At 42.4% G+C, this 25,203-nt stretch overlaps 3 protein-coding genes across 4 annotated transcripts; 1 reads left to right on the top strand and 2 right to left on the bottom strand.

Moving 5' to 3' along the window:
* Positions 1-698: 698 nt before the first annotated feature.
* On the bottom strand, positions 699-3,865 carry LOC115775254 (uncharacterized). Of its 2 annotated transcripts, XM_030722829.1 has the most exons (8): positions 3,730-3,865; positions 2,664-2,801; positions 2,381-2,570; positions 2,215-2,274; positions 1,849-1,980; positions 1,159-1,240; positions 875-1,049; positions 699-784 (listed from the first exon to the last, which is right to left on the bottom strand). In XM_030722829.1, exons 1-7 carry the CDS (start codon positions 3,751-3,753, stop codon positions 932-934), a joined length of 744 nt encoding a protein of 247 aa, XP_030578689.1. In that variant the 5' UTR covers positions 3,754-3,865; the 3' UTR covers positions 699-784; positions 875-931. The 2 variants fall into 2 exon arrangements, with proteins under 2 accessions (XP_030578689.1, XP_030578690.1); XM_030722830.1 differs by lacking the exons at positions 699-784; positions 1,159-1,240 and having other exon boundaries at positions 945-1,079.
* A 1,217-nt stretch (positions 3,866-5,082) lies between these two features.
* Positions 5,083-7,932, bottom strand: nagk (N-acetylglucosamine kinase). Its single transcript, XM_030722720.1, has 10 exons — positions 7,859-7,932; positions 7,382-7,466; positions 6,975-7,073; positions 6,741-6,882; positions 6,377-6,487; positions 6,188-6,300; positions 5,992-6,079; positions 5,803-5,900; positions 5,643-5,721; positions 5,083-5,529 (listed from the first exon to the last, which is right to left on the bottom strand). The coding sequence occupies exons 1-10, from the start codon at positions 7,885-7,887 to the stop codon at positions 5,327-5,329; spliced, it is 1,047 nt and encodes a 348-aa protein (XP_030578580.1). The 5' UTR covers positions 7,888-7,932; the 3' UTR covers positions 5,083-5,326.
* A 1,520-nt stretch (positions 7,933-9,452) lies between these two features.
* Positions 9,453-24,920, top strand: dok1b (docking protein 1b). The gene is made up of 5 exons (XM_030722508.1): positions 9,453-9,832; positions 20,510-20,833; positions 21,749-21,848; positions 21,951-22,123; positions 22,568-24,920. The coding sequence occupies exons 1-5, from the start codon at positions 9,776-9,778 to the stop codon at positions 23,963-23,965; spliced, it is 2,052 nt and encodes a 683-aa protein (XP_030578368.1). The 5' UTR covers positions 9,453-9,775; the 3' UTR covers positions 23,966-24,920.
* The last annotated feature ends 283 nt before the right edge of the window (positions 24,921-25,203 follow it).

Here is a 25,203-nt window from a genome sequence, read left to right as displayed (position 1 = left end):
AACCATCTGATATGTGCTAATGTGCAAGAGAGGTAGAGAAGAGGTATGTGGCTCCTGAAGTCACCACTCCAGATTATCTACATACAGCACCCTGGCAGGAACCACGGCCATCACACAGGGAAGCTGCTGTATGCAGGACTGTGAGGAAAGCTTATAAAAACGAAGAATTAAAAGTTTAATTGGACTGTGGAGAGCAGCTAGTTTCACAGTTCACTTAACCTGACCTAACTAAATTAAATTAGTCTTCCTCACCAGACCACCTGAAGACATGCTGCTTTAATAAAGTGGAACCAGTGTAAGGCGCTATTTTCTTCACATCTCCTGTGTAGCTGGCACAACGGCAATTAATTTTTTCCAGTGCGAGTATGACAAGTACACAGTTTACTTTCTCCTTTGGGTGCCTGCCAGCAGATGGTTTACCGCTGTGTTGTGACTCATTGTCAACTTCTGTGTCCTCAGGCGAGATAACCGAAAATCAGACACAAGCCTCGACTGCTGTCTCATTAGGGCCCGAGCACGAACTGTGCGAAGGCCCTATTGTTTGGAAATGGTTTTTTTTTTTTTTTTTTTTCATTTTTCTGCCCTGAAATGTGGAGGTGGTTGGACGAAGCAATTTGAAAACATTCAGCAATGACGTGCTGCACTTCAAATGCAGCAGTCTGTCTCGTTTGACACAAAACACCAAGTTTTTTTTTTCTTCTAATTTTAATCTATATTGAGTCAAGATTCAGACTGAAGACCAGTGGCAAGGTGGACGATGATTGGAAAAGCCATCCTGCTGAATCTAGGTGGAGATGCACAAGATCAAGGGAACAGATGTAAGAATGTAAAGAGGCTAAGGACAGCACAAAAGCCTGCAAGTCAGGCTACTCACATAGAGATTCCTTTGAGCGCTCTGTAGTTTAGACCCATAGTTGGACTGGTACTTGGTTTACAGCAACTTCCTCCTGGCCTCTGTGTGGTAAGTTGCCGGCTGCACACGGGCCTGAGGCAGGGCGCTGCTCTGACAGATGGTTTTCAGCTCAAAGCACTCAGGTCCTCTTGCACAGCTGGGAGTAAGACGAAAGGGGAGAAAGTGTCTGAAAATAACACATACAGTGCAAGAGGGACATGCGAGAAGGACATGATGAAAAGGTGGAATTTGTGTTGCTGGCTCACCGACTGCACTGAACTGTAGGATTCTGAAGTAAGGGGGTGCTCCAGACCCACAGGTGGGCGCTCTTGTCCCAATGTTTATCATCTAAATGGGAAGTTACAAAGTGCATTCATTCAAATACAGCTTCCTCTGCAATTTAGGGACTCTATTTCACACAAAGACTCACAGCTCCTTAAGCCAATAACAATAATATCAATATATTTTGATTATTTTGTCTTATTTTCCTTGGTCATCTCAGTCAAATGATTTGTTTGGGACGGGCAGCCAATCAGAAGAAAGCTGGCTTAAAGAGCGGGTCAGTTGTTTCAGACATTAGATTAACAGAGGGGTTGCATCAAGCCCAACATAAGATAAATGAGGATTATTAGTCATGAAAAACTACTTCACTAGAGCTGAGGGAAAAAATGTGGTGATGGAAACTAGCATAATAGATTTCCTTTAAATTACATTATTATTTTTTGTAAAGGGAATTTTGGAAGTCCAGCCCTTAACTTCACAAACCAGGTAGGTGCTACTCACAAGGTTACCTGGAAGCATCCAGCTTATGGCCCATATTAAACCTCTTTATGGCCATAAAAACCAATTAAAATAGATTTAGTAATAGTAATAATAATAATAGCTTATTTGTTATGGATTTTAGGGGAATCCATGCATCATAGAATTGCTGATTGCATGTCAGACAGTGGTTCTACCTTTGTTTGTGACAACAGGAGTCCAGCCTGAAGGAGTGTCGAGCAGGTGCTGCAGTCCGTTTTCTTTGAGTAAATGTATTAAAAAATCATTACAGCTGGGCAGACCATCGGAGGAAGACACCGCAACCACACCTGAATGTGCACAAACAGAGAAAAGATATGAGTTTCACAACTTACGGCCTACTCAGGCAGCTAAGCTACAGTTTGAAAGCTCTTAAAAAAACAAGAGCATCTGGGGTCATTTAGAAACCAGAAAAACAAAAGCTTTGGTTTGAAGGTTTTGCTACCTGCAGCTCAAGTGCACAAACGCCACACGAATCAAATCAAACAAACAAAGAATTAAAGAAAAAAAACCAGCAATCTAACCTTCCTTGTAGATAATCTCAGTCTTCGTGTCTTTTGCCTCCTGCTGCTGCCACACATTTTCTGTCAACAGAAGAAAACTGAGTGTCTCTCCACCTGCCAGCTTACACGCTGCGATGCTGTGCATGTGTGTGTCTGCTTTAGAGGGAAAGACACAAGTGGTCCTTACCAACATATCCATGATGACACTGTGCTTCGCCCTCTTTACCAAGTAAGCGCTGAGCATCCCCGGCAACTCCTGCATCCTGTGTCTGGTCTTCTGACAGGATGGAGGCAACATCCTGAGTTGCCAGGGAAATGGAAGTTGTGCGGATGTCAGATGAAGGCACGCGGGCAGGGAGGAAGGAAGAAGAAGGAGGCTGGGAGACAGAGCAGAGAGTGTGAGGGCTGTGGTAAATTGACCTGTCGCTCAAACGATCTGTCCTGTCTGTGCATTCACACATGCATCCAACCTGTAGCGGGCCGGTAAATGAAGGTGCTCGCTCAACCTCAGTTGAGCTGGAGTTCAGCTGTGGATAGCGCTCCCTGAGGGCTCCATAGTCCTTCCTGTAAGTGGTGAGAAATCTCCCTGAACTGCTGAAGCCATGAATCTGGAAAACGGGGGGGACGGGGATGACACGCACACACACACGCGCGCGCACACACACACACACATACAGGCATTTTGGCCCTTTAAACAGGAGTTTACATTGTGGGGATGGTCTGACATAGTGTGTAATGTAGGTAAATCTGAAAACACCCTGTCAGAAACAAGGGTTTGTTCAGCCAAAGAATGTATGCTTAATATTTATTTTTAGTAACAAATAGAAATGTCACACTCTAAAGTACTCTACAGCAATGACGTCCTGAAGTCATGCAAGTATTAATTCTTACCAAGAAAAACCACTTCTTAAAAATGATCTCCAAGTGTTGTTGTTGTATTTTTTTTTTGTACCATTGTGCTGGTATTACTGCATTATAACCACGGATGCACTAATGTGTAAATAGCTGATGATTTTATTGTTTTTGAAAAGTGGGCGGGGCTGAAGCCTGTCCCAGTTGCCATAGGGCGAGGTTACACCCTGGAGAGGTCGCTAACATTTACTGTACGATTCCTTGAAAGTTACCATGTAAAGCTTTTTTTTTTTTTTTTTTGCGTTCACAGCTTGTTTGTGCTGCCCCCACGTGGCCAAATTCCAGGGTTGAAAGTGAGGATTTCAATACCCGCATTTGACTCCAGTGAATTAAATAAAAAATGACAAATAAAAACGTTGGAGCAGTCTAATTAGCATGTTTTTAAAGAAGTATTCATTTGCTTGTTGCTCTGTGATTCGCACTGTTAGAAAATGAGGGAAAAACTAAAATCAGGTCTTATTTGAAGTTGAAATAAAAGTTCTAATCTGACGCTTTTCTCCTTTCGGACTTTTTAACCTGTGAATTTCAGTTTAGCAGAATAGGAAAACAACAACATGTTGCTGCACGGCTCGATTTAAATGTGGAAAATTAAAGAATTAACTTCACGTCAATCTGTGTATTTACCTTCAGGTGATCCGAAGCAAACATGCTTGATGCTTTTTGGCTCCTCCCTGAGTAATCTTAGTGCACCCTCACTATATTAAAGCCAGACTACAGGCTAAAGACCATCCAGCCTCTCTCTGAGGGAAGGCCAGCAGATTGTTTTTAATTAAATGTGTTTATTTACCTGCATTCTACTGCGGAATTACAGCCAGTGCTTATACACAGTCCCCTGCTTCAGCAGCTCAAATGTGATTTACTTATTTTTAAAACTCTGTCAAGAATCACAAAAGAAGGAGTTTCCTCGTCCGTCATGTTTTGCCAGGCATTTGCTGCCGCTGTCTTCTTTTTTGTTTCCTTCTCTTGATCATTTATTGGCCCTCAGCAGATGAAATGCAGCTGGAGTGGGTCCAGGTGACCGACTCTGCCATTCCCTATAAAGTGCAATGTTCAACCTATATAGTCAAAAACTTCTGGGTTACTTTCAGGGTCTGTACTGTGGAACATTATTGACACAGTGGTATTAGAGGCCATAAATGACCATGCATGCTGCCTCCACTGTGTGAGAGGGCTTCTCACTTGGCTGGATGGTTATGAAATTGCCTCCCCCCCTTTCAATAGTAAGGATCCTGCACCACTGTTGTCTTCAGTGTGTTTTTTTTAGATACTGTTGAGCTCGCCAGTGTGTTCTTTTTCCTTAGAATGTACCAAACTGTTGATTTGGCCTCTGCTAATGTTTCTGCTTCATGACTGATGGATTTGTTGGCCTGTTAAACTTACATTGAGTTCCTCTGAGTGCAAGGGTAGGTGACACACTAGGATCAAAGCACTGTCACCTCACAGCAAGAAGGTCCTGGGTTCAATTCCACTAGCAGACTCGGGCCTCTGTGTGTGGAGTCTGCATGTTCTCCCTGTGTCTGAGTGGCCACTCTGACCCTCTCCCAAAGACACTGTTAGGCTATTTGGTGATTCTAAATTGGCCGCAGGTGTGAATATGAGTGCGGTTGTCTGTCTCTGTGTTAGCCCTGTGACAGACTGGCAACCTGTCCGGGGCATACCCCGCCTCCCACCCTGTGACAGCTGGGATAGGTTCTGGTTGCCCTGAATTGGAAAAGCTGTTAAAAAAATGGATGAAATTTAGGAAGACATAACGCAGGAGACCCCACACCTGTCCAGAAAACACAGAGTGAACTACCTAGTTACATTTAAGGCCCTCATAATCAGGTACTGCGTATAACACTAACTGAGAGCCAAGATTATGAAAATAGTTTCAAAGTTTTACATGTGCAAAGCTGCACAGCAGTGAGTTAAACTTTGGGATCAGCCCTTAATTAGAATTATTCAGAGATTATTCACAACAATGCAAAAATTGTCAACTAATCCAGCTTTATTTTTTATTTATAAATCATAAATGTATACAAGTTTTAAAAAGTCTTTATACAGTACAATGAAAGTACTATAAGTTTACTGTCATTAAAGCTGCCACGCAGCAGTTAAAACCACAGAGATCTCAACTCTTTTCGACCGCTGTCTTGGAATCTTGTAGGATGTTAAAAATCATGTGTAAAACAATCATGCTAAAAATTAATAATTGGTCGGTACATCTTCCTGCACGGCATTCTCATGTGCTGCTGCTGAAGGTGTGTCGATAGAAGACTTTGGCATTGGCAGCATAATCCATAGCTATGGTAGCACCTGAACGCTGGGCCCCGAGACTGGCACCGCCGAGGGCTGAAGACCGCTGCAAAATTAGGAGGCTGTAGCCGTGGAAATGGCCCTTGAACTTGTCAGACGATGCCACTTTATCCAAGACTTCAGTGAAACCTGGGGAGAGATGGTGGTGCAGAAACTCAGACTTCTGCTTGATGGAAGCTATCCGGGCAGAGAAAGTGGTTATGTTGAAGGGTTTCATGATGTGGGTCCAAAGACACACTGACCTGGCTTCAGGAGCTCCCAGCTCTTCCACACCGAGCCCACACACAGGATGGGCAGGCCGAGGTCGCCGCTCACTAACGGCTGTCAAGAAAAATAGAAGCGATTCAGAGAAACGCAAATATAAGTGGGTGAAAGCACAATAATTGTGTGAGTGTACGTTACCTCCTGTGCAGCAGGTAAGACTGCTTCTACATGCTTTGCCAGGACTTGCCCAGCCTGAGAGAACACATACTGACAGAGAGCATCCCCTGCCTCGGCACCTTTGAAACACACACACACACAAAGTTTGAGTGACTTTATTGCCTAATCTTTCACATTTCAAAGCAGACCAGGGAGTTATACTCTGCCTACCTTCAGCCAGCTTCTTGCAGAAACCTGCAAAATAAGACTTCTGGAAGTTTGTGTAGAGGTGTGGCAGCATGCCCATCAGATCTGACACCTAGGATAAATGGAGTTTTGCCCAACATCAGTGTTTTAGTCACTTTCGCGCATTAGATGATATCACTGCCTACGTGAAGCCATTTCTCCGAACTGTTGGGAGTCTGACCTGGAAATACTCCTCCATGGCTTTTCGAACATGCGTAGTGTCGTGAGGAGGAGCGGCCAGGTTGTCTCTGGCATCAAACACCGTCTTCACAGCCAAGTGAGCGATCCAGAAGGCTGAGAGATGGAAAGATAGCTCAGTCTGCTCTGCGAATCAATAAAGAATTCACACGGGACTTTCTGATAAGGTTACCTGATCCCTCGTCACCCATCATGTGACCCCAGCCTCCACAGCCGATCTGCGAGCCATCGGGATTGACTAATTTGCAGTTTGAGCCAGTCCCTGATATCAGGACAACACCGCCTTAAGAAAGAAAAAAAAAAAAAAAATCTGATGATAAAACTGATAATGCTGATACACTGAACTCATTAAGCCATAAAGTTCAAGGATGACACAGTAAAGAGGATTCACAGAGCCACACCTAAAAGGGTAAAGTATCAAACCGTGGCCGGCTGTAACATTTTAAGCTCATTATTTCAACTGTATCCACAAATGTCAACTGCATGAAAACAGGATTGGCAGCTGTATAAAGACAAAACTGAAACTGGCAGGTTACCGCGATCACTGGCCGTGGCCATGGCCCCAATGGCGTCGGTGGTGATGAAGTAGTGCTCGCTGAGGCCGGGGAACCGCTCCTTCATGAGAGCGATCAGTTTGTCGATGGCATCCTTCTGCTCGCCTCCGCTCAGAGACATGCCCTACATACACAGACGCACACAAATCTGATTTTTAGAGCTCGCATTATTTCATCAGCCAACAACAATCCGCACCGACGCACAGCTCAACGGACCAGCAAGTATAACGGCGTGTTTGGATCCATCCCCGCCTCAGCCTTGGCTCTCTGGACCATGTCATTGATGGTTGAGATACATTTGTCCACCCCGACCAACTATGAGAGACAGAAATGTTGCAAAATTAAATTGAACGTGCTAAAATAAATAAAATAAATAATGACAATCACAGATCAAATTTATTGGTTATTAAAGCAGTGCTAAGATGAATTATTGAAACAGTGTATTTATTCATTAGCCATCTAATAATCTGTAACTTATTAAATAAAAAATGCTTTCTGAATGTAAAGACAGTCTATTTAATATGCATTTAAGAACTCTGCAAATCCCTCATCCAGCCACCATCTGCCCCCTCTCTGCCGTTCCCACATTTTCTCCACCTGGCTCCATCAGCACCTTCGCTCACCCAGTGGTTGGTGGACGGCCCTGTTGTCTCTGCCAGCACCTTCCCATCCCCCGACAGCAACACCGCTTTGGAGTGAGTTCCTCCACTGGTAAGGAAGTGACAAATACATGAACAAAGTTACTCACTGACGAAGCAACAACAGATCACTGTCAATAACATTTTATGCATCTTCCCTAATAGAAAAACACACATACCCCCCCCCCCCCCCCACAAATATAATTCAAACAATACATGTTTATTACATCCTTGTTCTTAACAAAATGCTTAGATATTAACTGTCAGTAACATCCCACAAAACAAGAGAAGCAAGACGTGATCACGGGACACATACACACACACACACTTCCAGTGTAGTTTAAAGCTTCTAAATGACCTAAAAAAACGGAATGAATGCCTGAAACACACACGAATCTTAAGCGATACTTTATCAAAAATAAACCCGGGTGAGTTTTGATGCTTATTTTAATTGATTCTCACCCCTCAACTCCGCCGAACACTCTCGCCATGGCTCAGTTCCTGTTTGGATCCGGACAAGAGCGCAGTTATCGCGAGAGCAGAGGCTCAGACACTACCCTGCAATGCTAGCTGGTAACCAGCAGGCGGCAGCAGTGTCTTTCTATTTGGGAAATCCGGTGCAGTTTCACGGGTGTTTCTGTTATGCACTAACTCAGGACAGAGCCTGCATTGACCTGATAGAGGCATCAGGCCACTATAATGACTTTATAAAGAAAACATGCATCAGCATGTGAGGCAGGCTGCTGAAGTTTTATAATAATTGGTGACAGAAACTGAAAGGAGTTGTTTTTTTTGTATATTTTTTTTTACCTGTGAAGGCACGCGAGGCAGGAAAAAAAACCCATTTTGTGTCCTACTCAGGAGGCACCTGCATTATTTATTTATTTGGGGGGGGGGGGGGGGCAGCTTCTTTTGCCAGCATCACTCAAAATTCATGTGATGTTTCTGGAGTTTAAGCATTTTTAAGTACTAATAGTGAGGAAAAAGGAACAGTAACTCGTTTTTATGGGGATTTAGTTTTGAACTGACGTACTCATCACGAGCTCCTCATCTCATCTCAAGACCGTGTCATATTTTATACATACATGTTTTACACCTGCGAGGGTCACAAATTAACAGAGAAGTTATACAAGAGTGAGGAGGAGGGAGGGAGGAGAGGAGCAGCTCGGTGCGCTCACCACGCGATGCTCACTCCTCCTGCAGGGACTCAGCTGCAGCAAGTCAGATGCATTTAATCCACTGCTTATTACCACTTATTTCAAAATAAAAGTACGCCATAGGCGAAAAAACCTCGCCTAAGCGCTTGGTCACAAGCAAGAAAGCATGTATAAACATACCCCCCTGGGTTATTTTAGGCTTCCGTGAATAATTAGGTTTCACAAGTAATGGTGATTTTCCATGTTTGCAATTATTTACTTTTACAAAGCAAGTTATTAAACGGAGAAGTGAAATTTCCTGACTACTGATATTCTTTTTACAGCTGGTGGATATCAGTTTTAGAGGATCCATGGAAGAAACACTTCCCCATACAGGAGGCTCAGCAATTTCAAGTTCACCATCCACAGAAAGCACAGTGTGAACTGATATAAAGAGCAGACATTTCAGTAAAAGGGGTAGCAAGGTTAATTTAGCCTCAGCTGTTTCATCTTATAGTGTTTATTCTAAAATAAAACTTTTCTTTTCAGAGTGAACAAAATCATTCATTATCCAACAGATATTTAATGCACTGTAGTTGGATGTGACCTCCACTGCTTCAGCATCCAGTTTTCAGATAATTTACTCATTTTTAAGTGCAAAAAAAAAAAAAAAAAATCATCCAGAAACAAATCATTATTCAAAAACAGCTAACCTTTAATTATATAAATATTTTGGAACCTTTACCGCCAGCTGATGTAACTACACATGTAACTGAAACAAACCACAACTGCGGTTTTTGCCGCCATGCGCCTGAGGCCAAAATTCATTATTCAGCACTTTTATTGTGAAACCGTAACCGGAAGTGCCGCGTCCTCCTATAAGCGCGTCTTTCCATTGGTCCCCGTCTGCAGGAGGAGTGAGAGGCGACAGTAGGCAACCCGCTGACAGCGTTTGGACATGATTTAACTTTGTCGGGACTTTTCGGTGTCAGTTTGGACCTTTAAAAAAAAAAAAAAAAAACATATATATATCACCATGACACTGTTACCTGCGCGCGAGCGCGGCGATAAACGTGTTTTAACGACTTTGGACAGGAAGTGAGAGAAGAGGGAAGTTGTTGAAGAGAGAGGGGGGAAGGGGGGGGAGAGGAAAAATAGATCCATTAAAAAGTGTCAAGTTGTGTCAAGTTCAAGTCCAGTTTCATCTTCGTGGAGGACGGCGGGCTGCAGTGTTTTGGGGGGCATGGACACCCACGTTAAGGAGGGACAGCTTTATGTGCAGCATCAAAAGTTTGGGAAGGTAAGTCCGTGAAAAGAAAAGAAAAACGGGTTTTATTGATAAAATGTTGCGTTCACAGGAATGAGGGAAGTAAGTGTAGCTACAGAAAAATAAAACGTCGTTAATAATAAGAGCCTGTAATAAACAAGTAGTAGCTTCTCTTATCTCAGGACTCAGGATAATAATATTCCACGAAGCTCTTCAGGGTCACTAAAATTAATGTGTGCTAAAAGGCACAAACTCTGCTCTGTGCTTGGCCACTTTTGTGGATATCTGCTGCTCATTACAAGCAGGCAAAATAAAGCCTGTCAGGGCAAAAAGGAGGCACTAGAACTGCTCATGACAGCATTATGTTGGCATGTTTTGAGCAAAAATATATAGGGACTAGATTCAGCCTTTAAAACATATTTAATTCACAACTAAGCGCCCTTAACTTTGTGGTATCGCTACCAGAAAGGTGCATTTTTACATCATGGCAAGTAAACAGAGCACATACTGCACATACTTGTGCGATTACAGGCCAGTGGCTTCAAAGGTAAAGCTACTGTAACTGCAGAAGGAGGAAGCTGGTTGCTGTTCCCTCACTGATCTGACCTTGTTTTATGTTTTGGTGGTTTAGAGTAAAGTTGATGTGCATCAGTGTGTATGCAAATTATTCTCTGGGCCAAATGCAAAAATACTTGAAACTAAAGTGAACCGAAGCCTTCAGAATATTGTCGGAAAGAGAGGTTTGGTTGTGTGTGTGTGTGTTTTTGCTAGTGACAAGCCTGATGTTTCCACAACACCTCATGATACAAATGTGTTAAACTACTAAAGCAGATGAGGAAAATTGAAAAAAAAAAAAAAAAAAAAGCAAAGCAGATTTATTTACCACAAAGATTGCAGGCTTACTTCACTTCATCTCAGCGGTGTGTACAAGCTGTTCACGACGCTGAAACTTGCTGTCACCATGCAGACTTTGTGTCATCTCGCAGTCACTCACAGCCAGCAGGACACTGTTAAATGTGAGTGATATCATCTGTGTGCGCTTGTGTTTCAGTACTCGGCCTCAGAGCACCACTGCATAGGAACTGATTCTACTCTTTAAGATTTGTAAGAGGGTCTTTGTCTCTCTGCGGTCATATGACATGGACCAACAAAACATTCTGGCCCTGTTTCCTGCCCTGGAATCAACACATCACAATGCATATTCATACGCCCAAAACACAGTTTCAATGCCTTTTATAGACTGTTTTCAAAAGAGCATGAACAAACCTAAATCTTTCCCTTTTCAAAAATGAGCTGTTATCTTTTATAGAGTATAGAGCACCAGAGAACAGAAGTACCCTGAAGGGAATAAAGAAAGCATCAGCACTGAGGAGAACAGAGCAGGAAGTTGAATGTTGGCTGATCTGAAACTGTTGAAACTGGTGTGAGGTTTGGTGGGTGAATTATGCAATCGTTCGAGCTGTCAGTGGACAGGGTAGGCCCGTTCCCACGTGTATGGTCGGAAAATGTGACTTAAGTGCGAAGTGGCGGAGTCCAACCCAAGTTTGTGTTTCAGTCTCTCAGTTAGACCACATTTTATATTCAGCTATTATCTATTATTAAGCTCAGATTTTGCTTAATCACCACTATGAGGAAATATTAATTTAGCTTGTCAACATTTTTGTTGAAATTGGTAGATACACGCTAGAGATTAAAAACCATCAAAATCAGGCCAGCAGTGGCTGAAAGTTGCTGACAGCTCCTAGCACCATCTAGCTTCACAGTATGACTGCTTCCACAGGGTGGCTCCTTGTGATGGGGAAAATTCACTTAAAGTGAAAACTCCACAGAGGCACCTAGATCTATGCCACTCTGGACACTTTCATCTGTCCTGTGTGGCACGTGGCATGATAGCACTTGGGAGGCCATTCATCCCATTTGCAGATCTGGATGAAAAAAACATTCCTTTTGTTATGTTTGTGTTATTATTAATTCTGACTACATGGGTCACTTTAGGGCAGCATCCATACTCTACATTGTTACAAAGTGTCTTTACCAAAACAAGCCCACAGTTGATTTTATGTGGCATTACGCACATGGGTCACTTGAGGCTTGCATCTATTTTTTCATCTGTGCCGAGTCTTTACCAGAAGTGGCACACATCCGCGCACTAACCAGAATGTGCAGCATCTTTCTTTAACTTTCACACAAGACAGATATTTCTGCTATTTCCTTTGAAGCCCGGGCACTCTGTGTTACAGAGGTATTCAGAACATCCAAAGTATAACTAACAGGTGGCTCTGTTTCAGCCAATCAGGGGTGTAAAACAGGGCAAATATCTGAGGTGATGCGGATGGCAGCTGAGACTTTTATCTACACAGCAAATATGTTTTAATGGAAAGCCATGTCTGCGTGTCTGATTGTCAGACAAAGCAGACATGTTTGGATTTAAAACGCTTGGACCTGCGGATTGCAGTTCACCTGCATGCTGGAACTACTTTTAGGTTGAATGTGGCAGCTGACTGCCAGCTACTATTAAAGAGCACAGGTGCGGGTACAGCGCTGCAGCTCTAAAGCCAGGAGCTAACTGCTACTCGAACAGACGGGGCGTGTCGGAATAAAGTAGAATTACATGCCTGGAGGCTGCTAAATTTCTATAACAATGATTCATGTCTGAAGACCTCGTAATGGATTAGTGGGTTCTTGTGTCAGATTATCTTTATTTGCAGGTAGCACTTCAGTTGCTACATCACATTTCTCAGAAAATAAACACCAAAAGCATTTGTAGAATCAGGAAGTGGCATACAAGAATGTATGTAACTTTCTCTGAATACTCTGCAAGAATTGTTCGATTTGGTGAGGCTTGGCTGATGGGAAGGACTTAGCTGGCAGCACTGAAAATAGTTGTTGCTTATTTAATAGCTGTGTTGTATTGCTGTGCAGTTTTCCCCATCTGTGCTGCTGTTATTCTGTACATCTTAGTCAGAGTGATTAGATATTTTCCCCTGTGTGCATTATGATTTACTTTCATAATTATAAAAATAGGTGATCTGTTTGGACTGAACTGTTTAACTATACTGTGAGTATATTAAAGTGTTAGCTATGTAAATTTTAGATAGATTAGGAACTACTGCAGTTTACACTGAGACTATTGGAAGGCATTGGGAGGAATCAGTGCATCGCTACCTTCACTTTATGGGCTACACTGATTTTATTTAGTTTTTTGAATATGCAGATTTTAACGTTGGGGTGGGTGTCAGATTTATTGCTTCTTTTTCCCATTGTTCTTATCATTTCCTGTGTTATCAAGTCCTTGTTCCTATTCATGGCAGAATGTCGAGGGGCATAATAATTCTTCAGAACCAGAGTTCAGTTCATACCTTGGAATCAAAAGCAAAAAATAATTTTTTTCCACAAGCCTGATCACTGTTTTGATAGCTTCATTATTCTTAAGTACAGTTCACTTTCTTCTCTGAATGGTCTGTAGTCACCAGGCCATCATGCTTTCAGTAGGCATTAACAGCTCTATGCAGTTATCGTGATCCAGCAAGATAGAACTACAAATACACACAACATGTACAAATACATGCTGAAAATAGTTCTTGTATAACGCTTTTCTACTCTACCTGAGCACTCAATGGGCTTTATACAACATGTCTTCATTCACCCATTCATGCAAACACCTTTTTCTAGATCTAAGTGCTTTCTATCTACCATTCACACACATTCACACTCCAGTGAACAGATCGGAGAGCAACTTGGGGTTCAGTATCTTGCCCAAAGGATACTTTGGCATGCAGACTGGGGCAGCCAGGGATCACCTCTTCTTCTGTAGACTGAAGCTGTCATAAAAATGAACTTTGTCATGGATCATAACATACGGTGTAGCTGTGTTTTCTAATGAAAGTAAGCTAAACAATTTAGTGAATGAATATTCAGGCACGCACAAATGCAGCATTTGACCTGGTCAAGCTGGCACTGACTAACAGTTCAACATCCTGACCCTGGATGTCGGAAATGCGGTACACTTGCACTTTGCGGTTGGAAATGTTTTGTTTGACAGACTTCCTCCATGAGATCAATTTAAAAAAAAAAAAAGTCTTCACATTTTCCTGGAATTTTTTTTTTTTTTTTGGTCATTTGTTATGTAAACCCTAGACTGTATGAGCTCACCGAAACAGAGAAAGAAGACAGAGCATGTAGCGTTTTAGTCAGGCCCTCACACACATGTTTGCACACGCACTCAGATGCCGATGATGGTTGAGCTCTCGTGAAAAGCGATTGCCATCCCTGTCAGGACCAGCGTGAAGAACACGTCGTCACAAACGTGAAGGATCGAACCTTAAACCAAAAATCCAGCTGCCTTCCGACTCACAGCTTCCCAAATAAACCTTCAATTAAAGGCCGTTTCTGCTCTCTGTGGCTGCCAGTGCGTACTTGTTGGTTTAAAGTGAACATGTTTAAGGTAAAAGAGAGTGGATGCTTTACTAAGTTGTTTTATCTGGTAGGTAGAGCTAAAATAATAGTGCTCTCCAGAATTTTTTATGTATCGGTTCCAGGATCTTCAGTGTTTAGATTTTCAGTTTTTTTCTTTTTAACTGGTTGTAATATTTTCAATATTTGTTGGCATTTGTAGACCAAATGATGATCAAGAAAATTCTAGAAAGATTAATCAGTAACCAGAATACCTGTTCCTCCTGGATCTGCTGATTGATTTGGCTAAATTTAGATCTCAAGTTCCACATTTTGCGTCATTGTTGGAGACTGTGTTGTCACGGAGAGCGAGCTCTCACCCGTGCTCCCTGATTTCACTGTGCCCACAGGGCTATTATTATTGCTCTTAAAATCTCCATTCCACATATAACTGTTTGTCCAAATGGAAATGAAGTGTGCATAATAGTGCTAGCCTCACCGTGTTGTAGTGTCCCAAATATAATAAGTGTCAAATCAGCAGATTGTTTACCTTTGCCCAAACAATCAGCAGATTGTTTGGGCAAAGGTAACAGAAAGTGCAAATGAATTTTCAATTTGTGGTTTGCTCTAATGTGATTAGTTTCATTCAAATGTGAGCTCATTGTGATTCAGGTTTGGAGTTGGGTAGAGAGTGTACAAACAGCCGAGTCTTGACATGTTGAAAAGTTTGAACTTACAGGCACCACAGAGGACTGAGGTTAGGGTGGCAGATCTGTGGTCGAATCAGTGAGCTGTCTCCTTTCTCTGTCTAAAACACTTCCACTTTGCCGTTTGTCTGCTTTTCACAAATCCACACAAACACACACATATAAACAGAGAGCCCTCTGTTTTCCTTCAGATTCCCTTTAGCGCATATTACTGACAAAACACGACACATACGAACAGACTTTCATGCTTAAACAAGCACACCCACGGAAAACAGACACACACAGACACTGACCCTGCATGTGCCACTGAGGTCTGTCTGTGGCCAGTGTGAGCATGGTGAAGCAGGTTATTACATGGCTTTATTACAGATAAAGAGGATCACGTGTTTGTGCAGCGACAGACTGATTAAATTCATCCATCTGTCAGAAAGTATCTGTCTGTATGCAAACACATATTGTAACAATAGCTGCCGTTAGCGCACATGAAACCCAAAGGCAAAGTCATCTGATCCTTACTGGAAACACGTATGAGGATCCACAGTGGAAAACTCATAAACAAATAAATGGGTTTGAATATGTGACAGAAATACAGATTTTTATTATTTCCACCGAAATGGAAATTTTCCACCACAGCTACCTGAAGGAAAGTAAACTTTCAGCAAACAAAAAAACCAACCAGCCAAAAGGCCTGCATTTTTCCCGCATCTGCATTCATTCTGTCTCCATGTTTATAATACAACATACCGACCGCATAGCGGGTTGCTCAAAGGCGCTTGATCCAACACCTGAAGCAGCTGATGGTGGAAGTCAGTCATGAAAAGGCTGAAAAAAAGGGAAATCTTTATAGTGAATGTAAAGGAAGTTTCTAAAGGTAGTAAAGTTTTAGATATGGCCCGTGACATTTAGGTGAGTATGGGACATGTAACACAAATAATACAAACACACACGTGCTTCTGTTAAACTCTTCCAGTTCTTGCAAACAGGCAGGACATCAGTGAGGAAGTTTGTCTCCATTTCTCAGATACATCTCTTTTGCATAATTTCCACTCTGTGTAATAGTGGCTGATAACGGCTGGTTGCCTTATATGGACCAGCTGTTTCACACACACACACACCCACCCACACACACACACCCACCCACCCACCCACACACACACACCCACACACACACGGTTTAAAGTTTCAGGCCCTTTTCATGTATAGCACTCACTTATATCACGTTGTAATAAGTGCTGATCGCGGCCAGTGTGCTTGCATCCTCTTGTACAAAGGTACATATTGTTCACAGCAGCCTGAGAATAATAACAATGCAAACAGATGGACATTCACACACACACACACACACACACACACACACACACACACACACACACACACACACACACTGAGACAGACCTGGATTCAGATAAAGGAAGCAAAGAGAATCCTGGGTAATGACAATCCCACACATTTCCTGTCCTTTTTGGCAGTTCATTTTAAGGGTCTTAAGGCTCCATTTGAAAGGCATATTAATATATTTAATATTTACATATTTAATATTAATATCTTTACCTCAAGGCTGTCCAGCTCCCCTTTAACAGGAAACCTCAGGAAGAACAACCAAAGGACCCTGTTGGTTGTGGTTATATGTAAACCCTGTGGCTATAGTTGTATCTGGAACATCATGCAAATACCATAATTCCATCTTTACATACTGACTCACGTCTCTTATTTCCATGCTGTGAATGATAATGAAGAAGTGACATGCTGTTATTCAGAAACCAATGGCTGACAGTAAATATGCACAGAGCCTTTAGTTCAGTACTGTTAGGAAGTACTTTATATTACCTGACTCGCTCCATTTTATGCTACTCTTGTAAATCTTCTCTACATTTGAGAGGGAAATATCCTTTAGTACATTGTGAGTTACAGAAGCTAGTACTTCACCAGTATATTATATACAAGTATTTAGCTACAGTACTTTTGATTTTGAATGTAGAACTTAAACAATGTTTTAGTCTAATCAAAGAATCCACAAGCTGATGTAATCATTGGAGTTGGATTTATTAGCTGATATGAAAATAACAGTTGGATTATGAATAATGTATTTCAAGATTTAAATCAATCTGAGAATTGTGCCAGTGTGCTGGCTTGACCTTTTTAGAACTAAGGGGTGGGTGATATAGCCTCAAAATTATAACAAATATAAAGAAATAACAATATTTAAATGAAATTTGCGCCCATATTTCTGAAAATATAGGGAAAAAAAGCCCACTGAAGATCAGTGATTGGAGCTTGCGCTTATTAGTGCACACAAAATCAAGGCCATTGTCCAGCCTTCTTTTCCAATGAGCTGCTGTCATTGATGACACATTACAGAAATCAAAGGCTGAAACTATTGCAACGAGGTGCCAGGAGCAGCAGCAGCAGCATTATGGTGCAATAGTGGTGACACAGCAGAAGTCAAATGTAGGCACAAAAGTAGCCTAGCTAGTGCTTCTCCTGGAAATTCAAAGTATACAATAATTGCTTAACACTTGCACAATACTGTCACATAAAGTTGAAACTGAAAATATTTTCTACAGTGTTGTAACTTGGCTCTAGCTTTTTTAACCAGCTGCTTTAAGTCCTCCTTTTCCACCATGTAGCCGCATCTTTATCAGACATAACAGGGCACATAAATGCACAGCACAGCTCATTAACATCACGATATGACACTATTTACACCAGTATTACTGCGGAGGATATGATATGATATGATATGATACGGCACAGCTCTGCTCGGGACAACAGCCAGCATTTTGGGGCTCCTTGTGTAGCTAGAAGATGTCCAGGCCCAGGCTTCCTGTTCTTTGTTTACTAATGCACACAAGTTAAAAATAAAACGAAATTGCTGTCAGAACATAGCTGATTATATTTTGGCAAATGCAAAGCGTGTTTTTCCTACCTGCATGGAACCACAGCTGCTCAAACATGTGGTTGGTCAGTGAGCCTCAGAATACAGCAGGACCGAAACAGAAACGATGTGCTGTGTATTCATATGTAACTATAAGGTTTTAATCTCCATTTAAGTTTAGCATTGCAGGTCTTTTGCAGGTCACTGTAGGAAAATCACTTGCTTCACATTAAAATTGACATTGGCTGAATTCCTTTTAATGGCTTCAGTTTCTGGAAGCTGTTATAATTCCTGTTGACTCACGCTCACACTGCCACGGCTTTCTGAGACATTTGAATGGAATGAAGCCTTAGTAAATATTATTAACCCTTGTGTGTCTCCTACCATGACAAATGAATGTGAGGTGATAAAGTATTTTTGTTCAGTTGCCTATATCATGTCTTAAGTCACAAAGCTCAAACAACCAGTCACTTTTTGTGTGTAAAAAAAATGCTCTATAACCCATTATTTTCCATGTTTAGAGTCACATACCGGGCTTTGGCTGCTGTTACACTCAGCATACAGGTCCTCTGGGCTGCATTAGTCAATTTTCCAATGTGCTAGATGATGTTTTTTAGTTCATTATTATCTTATCAGTGAAGTAGAACCTCTTACTGATCAGTGAACATTTGAGGACTTGTTTCTCATCTGCCTCTGTTAGCTGGATTTTCCCTGCTGTTCGAAGGATTTTAAAACCCCCTGACCTTCCTGTTACAAGCTCAGCTCTCTGACTGTCACGCAGCATCCGCCCCGCTGAACAAATGGAGGGGAAAACACACACACACACACACACATTTTCTGAGGAGAAATGTTCAAATGCACATATGACTAGAGTACAAAGCAAATAAAGTAAGTTTTGAGTTATTGTGTTACCAGTTTTTTTTTTTTTTGATAATCTCTACCTTAGGGTACCACAGTAATGGCTGCACGTAATCTTACATGTCACCATGTCTATTTTCAGCAGTGAAGGTCTGGGGTCTTATACACCTGCTGAGCCTCTCATTGTTAAGCGGTGGCTCGTGTGTCATGTTGTTTGGTATTGTCCCTGTTTGTAGAGGAAGAGATCATTGTTAGCGGTTGCTTCCTCACCACTGGCCTCAGGGAGAAATGATAAACCTGTCATCGAATTTTGACTGGGTCATATTTTTATTCTGGGAGATTAATGATAAAGGAGGCAGGTGCATTTCTTTACACAGTTAAAAAGAAAACAGAAGGAAATTATTTAAAAGGAAAATCCATCCTCAACATGTTTTTTTTTCTTTTATCCTAAAAGAGATGTACAGATGCAGGCAGAGCTGGACTAACTGTTCAGAATGCTTTTAATATACAAAATTAAATCTGTCTGTAAACTCTAGATGAGTACTTGCTTTTAAGTTGATTTTTCTCTATGAGCAATGATGACTAATGCTGTGGTCTGCATCTGCTGCTGAGTGAATGAAAAGGAAGCAATGGTTTGTGCAACAGATTGGAGTTAAACTGCATTAGATTCATAACCAGATGCCTCCTACATTAAGCCTCAGACAGCAGAGTGGGTAAAAGAAAGGCCCGGAAATCTCATTTTGACTCAGATTTTCTGAATGTTAACTTTACTCTTTATCAGTTTTTAATCATTTGTGGACAGTTTTGTATTTCGCCCCCCCCCCCCTATTGTTATCAGAACAAGCCACATACAAATGGGTTTTAGCTCCCTTGCTAGATGATAACAGGATAATGTCAATCACATCTTGAGTTTTTGTTTAAATTCTCCTTTTTCTACGCTTCCAGCCTGCCCACCCACATATGCAACTTTCTGTTTTAGTTTAAACTCAGCCTACTTGCACAATCTCTACGTGGAAGAAAATTTTGTGTTTCTAAACACAAAGTGAACCATATAAGTAAAAAATAAAAAAATTAAGATATGACAGAAATGTTCAGAAGAAAGTAAACATACATGTTGTACTTGGAATGAAAAAAAAAAACCCTGGAAAAATACCCAACATGTTCTCAAAAAGGTAACCTGCTCACACATTCTGCAAGAACAATAATTTTTATTTGGAGTCATGTTTCTGTCCAGCTTTCTTTAGCACTGATTTAGTCCAATAAACTAATAAAACTAATAAAAATTTATTTGTGCACATGACAGTCTCATCAGATCTTTTTTTAAAATTTTCACCCAAAAGGCTATTGCTCGACCAATTTATCAGTGGGTCGGTATTATCGATCGATATTGGCCAATCTATCGGTATCAGCATTTATAATGGCTAAAAAAAGAAAAGAAAATTTAAGCAGTAAAGAAGAGACAGGAGCAACATCCTGTTGAGGAGTGTTGATGGTGCATAGCTTGTTCATCAGAGGCCACTCTGCAACTTCCCTGCTGGGAACACGTGTTTAGAATGCCACAAACAACAGCCGGCTGATCCGAGCAGAGTGTAAACGAGTAAACAGATAACTATGTCATGGTATGTGTGCCTAAAAGAAAAAAAAAATGTATTAGCCAGTGTATCGGAATATCGGATTTTTAAATTACCAAATATTTGTATCAGCCTTAAAAATCTGTCAGTGTTCATCAGGGTCTAAAAAAGGCTGCCTGTGCAGCTGGATGCAGTGAAAAGACTGAATCAAAACATTCATTTTCTAAGTTGTAAAACCAAAACAATCAGTTGAAAAAGACTAAAAAGTTTTAGCTACAATAATGTTTAATTTTTCCCACTTCCACAGAAATGGAAGAAGAACTGGTTTGTCCTTTACCCTGCCAGCCAAAATGGCATCGCCCGCCTCGAGTTCTTCGATGGTCCTTCAGGTGGAGGAGGGGGGGGCGGCGGCAGCTCTATAAGCGGGTCCAATGAAAAAACCAGGAAGCTGGACAAGAAGATCATCCGGCTGTCTGAGTGCATTTCCATCCTCCCTGCCCTGACCGAGAGCTGTCCCAAAGACAACATGGCAGCGTTTTGTGTGGAGACAAATGATAAGACGCACGTGTTTGCAGCAGAAAAGGCTGTTTCCAAGGAGTGGATGGATACCATGTGTGACATTGCATTTCAGGTATTTTTACAGTTTTTCTTTGTCTCTCTAAATAAACCGTGGCGTTTGACTCGCTTTAGTAACAAGTGAGGAAATTAGAGGGATTGCGTGTTTTCACACATTTTCTGTATTGGTTTCATTTTTCTGCCCTGTAAGGTTGATGCTTAGTTTGCTATAGGAAATAGAGTTTTGCAGTGTGTGACTAATACCAGGATGGATGTTTTTGTGTGTGTGTGTGTGTGTGTGTGTGTGTTTTTAAGGCTTCCTGTGTGTGTGTTTAATGTCTTTATCTCTTGTTCTATCTACGTTCTATGTTCTGTTTCTTTGCACTCTGCTTCTTCTGTTCTCTAGTCTGCTTAGAGCCTAAAGGTGATCACAAATATTTACACAAATTAAATGGAAAACGTTAATGTCAAGTAAAGTCAAGTTTATTTATAGAGCACATTTACAAAAAGAAAAGTTGACCAAAGTGCTGCACATTAAAGTATATAGCCCCATAGAACCACACTGCTGCATTCAATATTGCATCTACTGTGATGTGGCCTAATTCTTTTTCGTTTGTGTTGAGTCTTCCAAATTTTCCCACATGCCCCTGGAGTGTCGATGTAGGCCACAGCTTATACCATGTGAGCGCCTACACACATATACACAAACACGAACACAGCAGATATTTGCAGAAAGGAAGCCAGAGGGAGTTTCCAGGAGGAAGACTGCACACTCAACCTCTCTAACGCTTTACTCTTTTTCTCTTCTCACTCTTTTTTCTTTTTTACTCGATCCTTCAGTGGCCTCCACGTCCTTGTGTTTATCCACAATTCAGAGTGCAACACATAGCTTACATTTGAAAATAACAGTATTACTATGTGTACATCCTGTGAGCACTGTGATAATCCTAATTCAGTGGCTGCTTGTCTGTTGTGCTTATGTGACCAACAGGGGGGAAGTGGCAGCAGCAACAGCACTGCTGTAGACTCTAATGGCAGACCCCAGGACCTGCAGATGTCTGAGAACCTCATCTACTACTCCAGAGAACAGGGTAAGTCACAAAGCAGTCTGCTCTTTCGGGCTCAGGGTTTAATGTAATCCAGCCAGGTATTTTCTAGAAGTTTTATGTAAAATTTCACCTCTTTTGTTGCAGTGAACGAGTTCTGGGTGAGCATTCAACGGACCGAGGCCTCAGAACGTTGTGGGCTTGCGGGCAATTACTGGCTGAAAGCCGAAAACGACATCTTGATCTTGAAGGAGCCAAAGACCAAGAGGAATGTTCTAGTTTGGCCCTACAAGCTGCTGAGGAGATACGGCAGGGACCGGGTGAGTGAAATATGTCTCTGAAAACCCTGTGCTTAGAGAAATGGCTAAAATCTCTTCAGGGCCAAACACGACGATCTCTGACAAACTTGGAAAAGATGTCTGCTGTCCTAAGTTTAAACCCAAACTGCACAAGTGATTACATCTAGGAAGTGCAACCAGTGACAGAGTGTATACATGTGGTTCAAGCCTCAGTGTGACAAAATATATTTAGGGTCTGTCTGTGGTTGTCTTGTGTCACTTAGATGCATCAAACCTCAAGATCAACATCTAAAATTAGATCAGAAAACTTGAAAATGATGTTTACTGGACAAAAGGAAGTGCTGGGATGACTAGCTTCTTTTGCTTCAGTTTCATTTTGGCACTTGTTTAAACCCTTCTGTAACAAACACCCTTAACTATGAATTCCAAACAAAACCCATTCAACCATTTTTTTTCTTTCTCCAGGTGATGTTTTCATTTGAGGCGGGCCGACGGTGCGACTCAGGCCCGGGGACATTCACCTTTGAGACCAAGCAAGGCAATGAGATCTTCATGCTGGTGGACCAGGCTATTCAGTCACAAAAAGCTCTAGCTGAGGAGCACCGCCTCAGCAGCCCCATGAACATTGACGCGGACTGCCCAGCATCGCTTCAACACATACGCAACGCTATTTCCAGCAGCATGACTTCGGGAAGCGGCGACAGCAGCAGCTGCAGCAGTCGCGAGGCGGATGGGGATTCAGGCGGCAGCAAACCAGGCTCGGCTGACGGTGTGCTTGGGAAGAGGGAGGGAGGAGACGGAGGAAGGGTGCAAGGAGGTGGAACTGGAATTAAAGGGAGGAGTTTACCAGACCCTCCACTGATGTTGGGAGTTTTGGGAGGAGGTGGGACACCGCCACGGTCTCCCAAAGGAAATATGGGGAAAGGTGTGTGCTTAGCTTATGAAAATGCAAGTCTTTACTCTGAACCAGCAGATTCAGTCCGTTTGCTTCTGCAGAGTGCTGATTGCCTCTATTCCGACCCAGTGGACAGCATCAAGGGTCAGAACCAAACCAGCAATCCATCCACCCCTCCAGTGCCCACTCCACGCCAGCGACCAGTAGGTGATGACACCATGGGAGCGGGGGTCCAAGGGGATCATAACCCGTCAGGCAGTAACCATAGGAAGCCCCCAGATCTGTACTCACATGTGTACGATCAGATCAACATGGAGCTGAACCAGAAAACCAGTGCACTGAATCTGAACGGGGGTCTTGGGAGAGGACGAGGGGGGGGGAGGGCAGTGAACAATAACAGGCGACCTCCAGGAGGTCACGCAGAAGGAGCTCCGTCACCTCCTGCCTCTTCTCATGAGCACATATACGATGAACCAGAGGGATGCGCAAAAGGAAGCATCCCCGCTAGCTCAGTGTTGCCTATTTATGATGAGGCTCACGTAGAGCCCCACAGCCAGAGGAAACAGGAAGAGGTGGTGCCCCCATCAGGACAGGAGGGGAATTACAGCACCCCGTCCCAGGGAAAGCAGCCTCAAAGACAATCTCCTCCACAGTTTGGCCAGGGCCGCGGCACACCACAGCCTCCAACACCACGGTTCCCCAAGCCCACCACTGCTCCCAAACCGAGCAGGGGTGCTTTTGCTCGGAAGGAGCCGGTTCCTCTGCCCCCGGGGAAACATGGAGGTCCCAGTAATAATGTGAACAACAACAACAACATTTGGTGTGGGGGTGGTGGAGGAGGGGGGAGGGTGGTGTACAGCAAAGTATCAAGAGCTAAGCCTCCGGCTACTAGTGTGTGGTACAACCAGCACCACCAAGCGAAGCTGAGATCACCTGATATGATATATGACAACCTGGGAGATATTTGACATCGATCCCTTTGTTAAGAGATAGAGTGATGGTGAAAGACACATTTCTGGTCAGCGTCTGCGCTCTTTTTGAAAGGACTGTGCATATTTCACATTTCTTCCAGCTGCAAACTGGAATAATTATTTGCGACGGTGGATTAGCTCACAGCCTGACTGCATTATTGAAACATGGAGTGCAGCTATCGTGGGGGCCTGCGCGTGTGTGTGTGTGTTCCAGAAAAAGAGAGAGTGAGTGTTTGCCTGGTCAAACCCGTAATTGGTGTACCCAAGCCACAGTGTGGTCGGACCCAGCCACTTCACTTGAACACACACACACAGAGGCACACATAAAGGAACCGAATGGATTTGGCAAAAGAGAATCTCAGCCTACGGGCTGCACTTTAACAAGCTGAGAGAGTGACTTGGCTCTTCTTTTCTAAAGAGTCTGCTGTGGCTGTGAAGTGACGGAGAAAAATGTTTCTGTTTTTTTGCACTGCTGCTTTTCTGTTTCTCTGAAATGTGAGACAACATGACGGACACGAGTCATAGTTTGACGGTGAAACCAATTGTTTTCTGTTTGTGTTTTCTGGACTGATTTATTCTCTTAAATCCCACCAAAATGGGAAGATGAACATTTTCAGGCCAGGACACTAAAATAAGATGTGGTTGCACTGGAAGCACCACTGTTAAAAAAAATAGTAACTGATTTAATGGAGGCACGAAAAGTAGATCTTTAAGACCACATCAGGGTCAATGAAACAGACTCGTGTGGCCATTAAATCATAACTTCCTGCACAATATTATTTTTTAATCCTGTATATTTCTGTGCAAACTAAATATGAAACTAATCAGTCCTCTGCTATGTAGTAAGTACGTGTGTGTATGTGTCAGAAACAGCTGCGCTGTCTGTAAATATTACTAATAATAAAAGTGGCTCTACAAATTTGAACTATTTCTTCAAAGTGAATCTTTGAACAAGCTGCTAATTACCACTTCCCCTCAGTGCGTTTGTCCTGCCAGGAGCCAATCAGACGCTTAAAAGACTTTTCTGTTCTGGGCCAAACGGGGACAGTAAAGCAGTCTGACCTCATCCTCCACTTCTCTCCTGCTGCCACGCTCTGTTTTTGTTGTTTCTGTCCGTTTCCAACCACTTAATCACACTGTTAAAGCCCAGCCTCAAAAAAAAGAAAAAAAAAAAAGAAAGCACAAAGACGTCCTTTCTTACTTTCTTTTCTTTCTTCCTTCCTTTCTCCATCTCT

This window comes from Archocentrus centrarchus, assembly GCF_007364275.1.
Source record: "Archocentrus centrarchus isolate MPI-CPG fArcCen1 chromosome 18 unlocalized genomic scaffold, fArcCen1 scaffold_23_ctg1, whole genome shotgun sequence".
NCBI classification, from domain to species: domain Eukaryota; kingdom Metazoa; phylum Chordata; class Actinopteri; order Cichliformes; family Cichlidae; genus Archocentrus; species Archocentrus centrarchus.
The sequence above is the reverse complement of the archived record's forward strand: the minus strand, read 5'-3'. Positions and strand labels throughout refer to the sequence as shown.

Bases quoted from the DNA above. Each gene is read 5' to 3' on its own strand.
- LOC115775254 (XM_030722829.1), bottom strand. From the start codon at position 3,753: ATGTTTGCTTCGGATCACCTGAAG. The intron at 1,241-1,848 runs GTAGAACCACTG...CTTCCCATTTAG, and splicing joins TCCTGTTGTCACAAACAAAG to ATGATAAACATTGGGACAAG. The intron at 1,050-1,158 runs GTGAGCCAGCAA...TCTTACTCCCAG, and splicing joins CCTACAGTTCAGTGCAGTCG to CTGTGCAAGAGGACCTGAGT.
- nagk (XM_030722720.1), bottom strand. From the start codon at position 7,887: ATGGCGAGAGTGTTCGGCGGAGTTGAGGG. The intron at 6,488-6,740 runs GTAACCTGCCAG...TTCTTTCTTAAG, and splicing joins GGCCACGGCCAGTGATCGCG to GCGGTGTTGTCCTGATATCA. The intron at 5,722-5,802 runs GTAACGTACACT...TTTTCTTGACAG, and splicing joins TCTTACCTGCTGCACAGGAG to CCGTTAGTGAGCGGCGACCT.
- dok1b (XM_030722508.1), top strand. From the start codon at position 9,776: ATGGACACCCACGTTAAGGAGGGACAGCTTTATGTGCAGCATCAAAAG. The intron at 9,833-20,509 runs GTAAGTCCGTGA...CCACTTCCACAG, and splicing joins AGCATCAAAAGTTTGGGAAG to AAATGGAAGAAGAACTGGTT. The intron at 22,124-22,567 runs GTGAGTGAAATA...TTCTTTCTCCAG, and splicing joins GGAGATACGGCAGGGACCGG to GTGATGTTTTCATTTGAGGC.